This window comes from Sander lucioperca, chromosome 16 (genome assembly GCF_008315115.2).
Source record: "Sander lucioperca isolate FBNREF2018 chromosome 16, SLUC_FBN_1.2, whole genome shotgun sequence".
NCBI lineage: Eukaryota > Metazoa > Chordata > Actinopteri > Perciformes > Percidae > Sander > Sander lucioperca.
The window spans coordinates 22,644,361-22,650,934 of NC_050188.1; the positions used below are offsets into that span (position 1 = coordinate 22,644,361).

The 6,574-nt window shown below is 41.9% G+C and overlaps 1 protein-coding gene across 2 annotated transcripts in view; it reads left to right on the forward strand.

The window, feature by feature from the left end:
* The window catches only part of col8a2 (collagen, type VIII, alpha 2), a 48,119-nt gene extending 42,566 nt beyond the window's left edge, over positions 1-5,553 (forward strand). The window contains exon 3 of one of the 2 annotated variants that reach the window (XM_031323353.2): positions 335-5,553. In XM_031323353.2, the coding sequence (XP_031179213.1) occupies positions 335-2,238 (1,904 nt within the window). In that variant the 3' untranslated portion in view covers positions 2,239-5,553. The remainder of the gene's footprint in view (positions 1-334) is intronic. The other variant, XM_035993074.1, reaches the window with a different exon arrangement.
* Positions 5,554-6,574: the final 1,021 nt, after the last annotated feature.

Below are 6,574 nucleotides of genomic sequence, written 5' to 3' on the forward strand. Positions count from 1 at the left end.
CACCCTTACCACTAAGTGGCAGTAATGTGTAAAGTCCAGTGTTCCACCCATTCATACATGATGATGAAGCAGTTGCCTTCTGAGTAGAAAACAGGTGGTTACCTGAATTTACCGCTAATAGTGCAGCAGCTGCGGGATGCAGTTGGCTGCAATGTAGATAAGACAATTTTTTTTAATCTCCTTGACCTAAAGCAATTTGAAAGATTTGTTTTTGTTTTGCTAAACATTTATTCAGTACACTACACACAAACGCTTTGGTATTGTTCAGTTTTCTACTTTTCTTTTGTTTTAAAATACATCATTGTACTAACAACATGATCTTCTCTTTTTCTAGATATGCCACCCATGGTTGAAGTGAAGGGGGAACCAGGCCCCCAAGGGAAACCTGGACCAAGAGGCCCTCCTGGGCCAGCAGGACTTCCAGGTAAACCTGGACTGGGAAAGCCAGGTCTCAATGGCCAGCCAGGTCCTCAGGGGCCTCCTGGCTTTCCAGGAATGGGTAAGCCTGGACTTCCGGGTCTCCCAGGAAAGATTGGGCCAAAGGGGATGCCAGGGCTTAATGGCGAGGTTGGCCCTCGTGGTGAACCAGGTTCCAGAGGTTCTCCAGGGCAGCCAGGCCTCCCTGGCCCAGCAGGCCTGTCTCTGAATGGGAAACCTGGACTTCCAGGCATCAGAGGCCCCTCTGGGGCTCGGGGTGAACCGGGATTAAAGGGTCTTGCTGGCCCACCAGGTGAACGTGGGCTGAAAGGCGAGAATGGAAACGGGAAGCCAGGGCCTTCAGGTATAAGGGGACCACCTGGGCTAAAAGGCAGTCCAGGACCACCAGGTCTTCCAGGTATAGGCAAACCAGGACTAAAAGGTTTACCTGGACTGCCTGGTCCTAAAGGTGATCAAGGACTCTCAGGGGAACGAGGCGAACCAGGAGAGGCTGGGGCTCCAGGTCTGCAAGGTCTACCAGGGCCAGTTGGGTTAGGGAAGCCTGGACTAGATGGACTGCCTGGAGGACCAGGTCCACTAGGTCCAAAAGGTGAGCCAGGGCCCAGGGGTTCTCCTGGATTTCCTGGGACTCCTGGCTATGGAAAACCTGGTCTGAGTGGCCCAAAAGGAGAAAAGGGCTATGATGGGTTGCCTGGTGTCCCAGGGGACAAAGGAGAGCAAGGAATGGTGGGCCAAATTGGGGAACCAGGCCTTGATGGTCAACAAGGACCACCAGGACTTCAAGGCCCAATGGGACTTCCTGGAAAACATGGAATGCTAGGACAGAAGGGAGAGCTGGGGCCCCAGGGCCCTCCAGGACTGCCTGGCCTCAGAGGTGACCAAGGACCGAGTGGATCCTTTGGAAAACCTGGCATCCCTGGAGAGAAAGGCATCCCTGGGCCTAATGGTCCTATTGGAAAACCTGGACCCAAAGGTGAGGCAGGGCATATTGGCCTACCTGGCAATCCAGGGGCAACAGGTGCTCCAGGGTCTAAAGGTGAGACAGGGTTTATAGGGACTCCAGGCCCCAGGGGCCAGTCAGGCATTCCTGGTCTACAGGGTCCCATGGGTCCCATGGGGCCACAGGGTGTCCCTGGCCTAAAGGGTGAACCTGGACTTCCAGGGGCTCCAGGACTGGGTAAGTTTGGAGAGAAGGGAACAATAGGTCCCCAGGGTCCTCCAGGGAAACCTGGCACTCCTGGGCTTAATGGTAACCCCGGCGTTCCTGGTCCTCCAGGGCCCCCCGGTCCTCCAGGAAATGGTCAAACAGTTGTTGCAGGGCCAACAGATTCACAGTTGGAAGGGGATGAAGTACCAGGGGACAGGAAAGGGCCTGCATACAGTCAAGTCCCACTCTCTGCCTCTGTGGCACCAGCCTTCACAGCCATCCTCACCACACCTTTCCCTCCCTCTGCCATGCCAATCAAATTTGACAGGACCCTGTACAATGGGCAAAATGCCTACAGCACTGCTACTGGCATGTTCACTGCTCCTTTATCTGGTGTCTACTATTTTGCGTACCACATGCATGTAAAGGGAACAAGCCTGTGGGTGGCACTGTACAAGAACAATGTACCAGCCACTTACACTTATGATGAATACAAGAAAGGCTACATGGACCAGGCGTCTGGTAGTGCTGTCCTAGAGCTGAAGGAGGGTGACCAGGTATGGGTTCAGATGCCCTCGGATCAGGCAAATGGCCTCTATTCCACCGAGTACATCCACTCCTCCTTCTCAGGATTCCTGCTCTGTCCCACATAACCCTGTCCTTTTATTCAAACATGTTCCTGTATAGGCACCTCAGAGGAGCCCTTAACCTAAAATACCTGCAGCCATAACAGAAACACAAAACCCATAGGATTCTCAATATTATTGCCATCATCTTTATCTGTCTCACCCTCAGCAACATCAGCGGAAAAAAACAAACTTTGTGAATGAAATATTGAAAGTTTTAAAAGGCAGGGGAAGGAATTTCATACTGTGTTCTTTGTTTCAATGTACTTTAAATGTGTGTTTTGGGTTGTATTTTATGTTGGTGTTTTTAGCTTATATTATTTTAATTATTATATTGTCATAATTTTATTATTTGGTCCTTGTCATCAATGTTGTTGTTGTTGTTTATCAGATTTAGACTATTAAGTGCCTTACTTTGTAATGTGCTAGTAACAGACCTTCCCATGTGACTGCACATCCTGCCCACATGCTCTGACATCACCAGACCCTTGGGGGTGATTGGTTCCTCTGGCTGCAGTCACATCCCCAATGTGTTCTTATTTAAACCGAATGGCAATACTGAGCAACAATAAAACATAGAAAATAGAGACAAACAATAGCAAAACAAGGCATTTTGTACTGTAATACCAATTTCTTTTGTTTGGCCGTTTTGGTACTCTAAGCAATTTCTTGTCAAAAGTCTTTCTTTTTAGATTTGACAATTAGTTGGCATCTGTAGGATGCTTATTTCTCTGCTCTTTTCTAAATTTAATAGGCGACCATTAAAACTAATCTTTATCTTTCTTATAATTTATTGAACTGTCCATAAATGCAATCCAAGAAATACAATCCAAGAATAAATATGACCTCACAGTATTATAATTTTAAAATGTAACTACCCTTTTAAAGAGGAAAATGCCTTTTTTTTTTTTTTTTACTTTTAGGACAATAATAATTAAGGATGATATGTATGCATACAGTTGATGTTTACATAGATACTGAGAGCAACTGCAAAATGGACAGTAAGGACACAACTCTAGCTGGATCAATGGCCTGTTTACTTGTATCAATCTGATTTTTCCCATGTGCACTGCAAATCTCATCACAGTGTCACATTAATTCTCTTTAGATGCTCTAACAATGACATTACTGCTTTCTAATGATATACTACCTATTAACAAATATGTATCACAATAACATTCCAAGTAAGCAATCTGTACTGACATACTATAGGCCCCATTTTGACCACATATTGCTGTGAATACGCTATAATTGTTTTGGACAATAGGGATGACAAACAAAATACATCCACTTCTTTCTTCAATGCCAGTTTCTATGTTACTTTTTGCTGGGGAAATAAGAGCAATTCTGTATCATTTGTGAATGAAAAGAGTTTCTATAAATTCTCAACACCATTGTAAAATAGCTGAATTATTGTTTTTCCTAATGTAACATCCGTGGCTACAAGGACAAGATATTTCAGAACCGAATAATGTCAAAAGTATACAGCTGGAAATGAGAATCAATCTGCATATACTTCATGAATAAGTAAAGGGACTGACTGAGGCCCACGGGTTGTGAAATACAGGTTGTGTAACATTTAACAAACCCCTGCCAGATTTCTGGAAGAGTGTTGGGCCAGAGGTGAGAGTGGTGTATTTACTCATTTATGTTGGATGAGGCATTACAAAATACATGCTGTGTGTGTATATGCATGTGTATGTATGTAGGTGTACCCTTCTGTTGTCACTGTGTCAATGTGTGTGTGTGTGTGTGTGTGTGTGTGTGTGTGTGTGTGTTTTTGTGTGTGTGTGTGTGTGTGTGTGTGTGTGTGTGTGTGTGTGTGTGTGTGTTTGTGTGTGTGGTTCACATTGTCGCCCTGGAATTCAGGTCATGAAAACTTCTGTGAGGATAATACCAAAGTTGAATGAAGTTACAAAACCTTAGGAAGAGCTGCGACACAGTCCTGTTAATGTTCCACAAGTAATCTGACTCCAAAATCTTTCAGCCTGCTTTGGGTTTTTAAGAGAAATTCACATACTCAAATGTTGCCTTTGCAAAGTAAGGAAACAAGTTTATAAATCAGGTAAATGTTAAGATGGTAGACAGAGAAAAATGACATAAAATTTACATGAGATAAGAAGACAATGTTTACTACACCAAAAATTACTGGTTAACACTGAACACTTTTGACAATTTTGCATATTGGTTCAATGAGTGAAATAATGGTGTGCAATAACGTTTGTGTTGCACCAAGTCATGAACAAAAAACTACATTCTGGTGAAGTGTGCAAGGTCTTTAATCAATGGTTGCAGTTACAGAAAAGAGGAGGTTTGAGCAAAATTGAGAAACTTAGCTTATATTACCGATTTTGTGCCTTTACTAATGACACCCAAACACTATCATTACACTGAATTTAGGACTACCTTACACCTTGATGGAGGGATGTCAATGTACAGGAGGATTGTGCCAAATATTGAGCTTTGCAATCAGAATGAATGTATACTGTTTGACTGATTTACAATAGTTTCTATAAGTCATCTACCATGCTGTGTCACTATACATAAACAGTAACTCTTCTGGAAAAGCAGTGCTAGGATACGGCCTAATCAGTATTTTAAGTCTATGCAATGCAAACAATGCACTTGCTCTTGCCCTTTCCGTCTCATAACATAAACACACCTACATCTGCTACGTAGCATTATTGTTATGTAAGTCTACAAGACAGTCCAAGGCTTGTTATGTACTGTATGTTGCCTTTTTTTGTTGCCTTCTATTTTTTGTACATTTGGAAATAGTGATGTGAGTTACATGTGGCTATAACTCTCTGTCCTTGTGTTTTCATACACAATGTCACTTGCTTGCAGAGTTTGCCCTGTGTGCAAATCATTTAAAAAACAAACAAAAAAAAGATTTAAAAAAGCCTTGCTTCCGTTCTTAAGGGATATTTGTTTGTTTTAGTTTCAATAAATACAAATGGCCATTCCCATTTGCACATGAAATTAATGAAGATGTATTTATACATTTATGATAATTTAATAGGGATGCCAAAACTGACCACCGAAGCCTAGAACATATAAATGGTATTTAACAGCATTGATGAGTTAAGAGCATTTACAACATATAGTTAGCATTCTAGAGTTGTTTGTGAAGGATTATTTGTGGACTTTTATTTTCTATTTGCGTAATGTACAATGTATCAACTTATAGGATGTTTTTCATATAAGGCTATTGCGTGCACTCTATGCAATAGAATTTGGGTATAAAATGCACTCTTTTTGATTGAAAATGTTTGTCTGCTTATACAAAATCTACAGTACTTGATTGTATTGATACCACATCAATAAAAAAACCTTCTTGTATATTGGTGTCACGTCCTTTCTTTCAGTCTACTGTATCTGCATGTGGACATAAAGAAAATGTAAAGTCACTGGAACACATAAGAGTCACTGCCATATCTCTAATATTTGTATCATTAGTAGTAGTATAGTAGTAGTAGTAGTTACATTACTAGTATATTTAGTGTGGAAATTTGTTGCAGGTAAAAGGAAGGAACACTAGAGGGAGTTATACAATAGAGTAAAAACAGAGTATCAGGCTTCTAGATTTCAAAGATCCTTGTCTGATCTGCCAGTAGAGATGCATTGATAGGCTTTTGCTTGTCATTTCAGGTCACTTGGTTAACAAGTGTGGATTAGTTAGTTACTTGGAATGTCCATATTGATAACACAAAAAGAGTTGACTTCAAATGAAAATATACAAACAATATCCATATTTGTCTTAGATTGTGCTGTATTAAGATGCCATCCTAACGCACACTCAAAGAGTCCTAGTGGCAAATAATCTAAGGGAGATTTAGGAACAGAAGGACATGTGTCTAACTTTTTCATGCTGTGATACTGGTGTCAGTCTAAAATATATGGTCTAAACATGAATAATGTGACGAATAATGTATAGCCTAAATATGATTACTACGATTACTGTGGACCCACCCTGATTTTGGCCCCATAGACTTTCTGATGGCCTATAATATGCTTTTCTCAAGTGGCTATTAGAGCTACTTGAGATGTGCTTGGATGAAGACATTAGATACATCAATGTTGCAAAACAACCCGTGAGCGCAGGCATGATATTGTGCGGTTATTTTCTGGAACTGTCGTCACCATGGTGAGCTATCATCGTGCACTCGGATTCTTCTTACGTAGCACTGACGCCAGACCTTCCATGCTGCATTCGTGTGATCCCGGTAAACTCGTAGCCTACATCTAATCTCTGTATTTCAGAATACGATTTGACGACCTTCACACACGTGCTCTCGTAGCCAGAAGTAACAGATGCTGCTTTAATTTACCTATCGTTATAATGAATATATTTTGTGTGGTA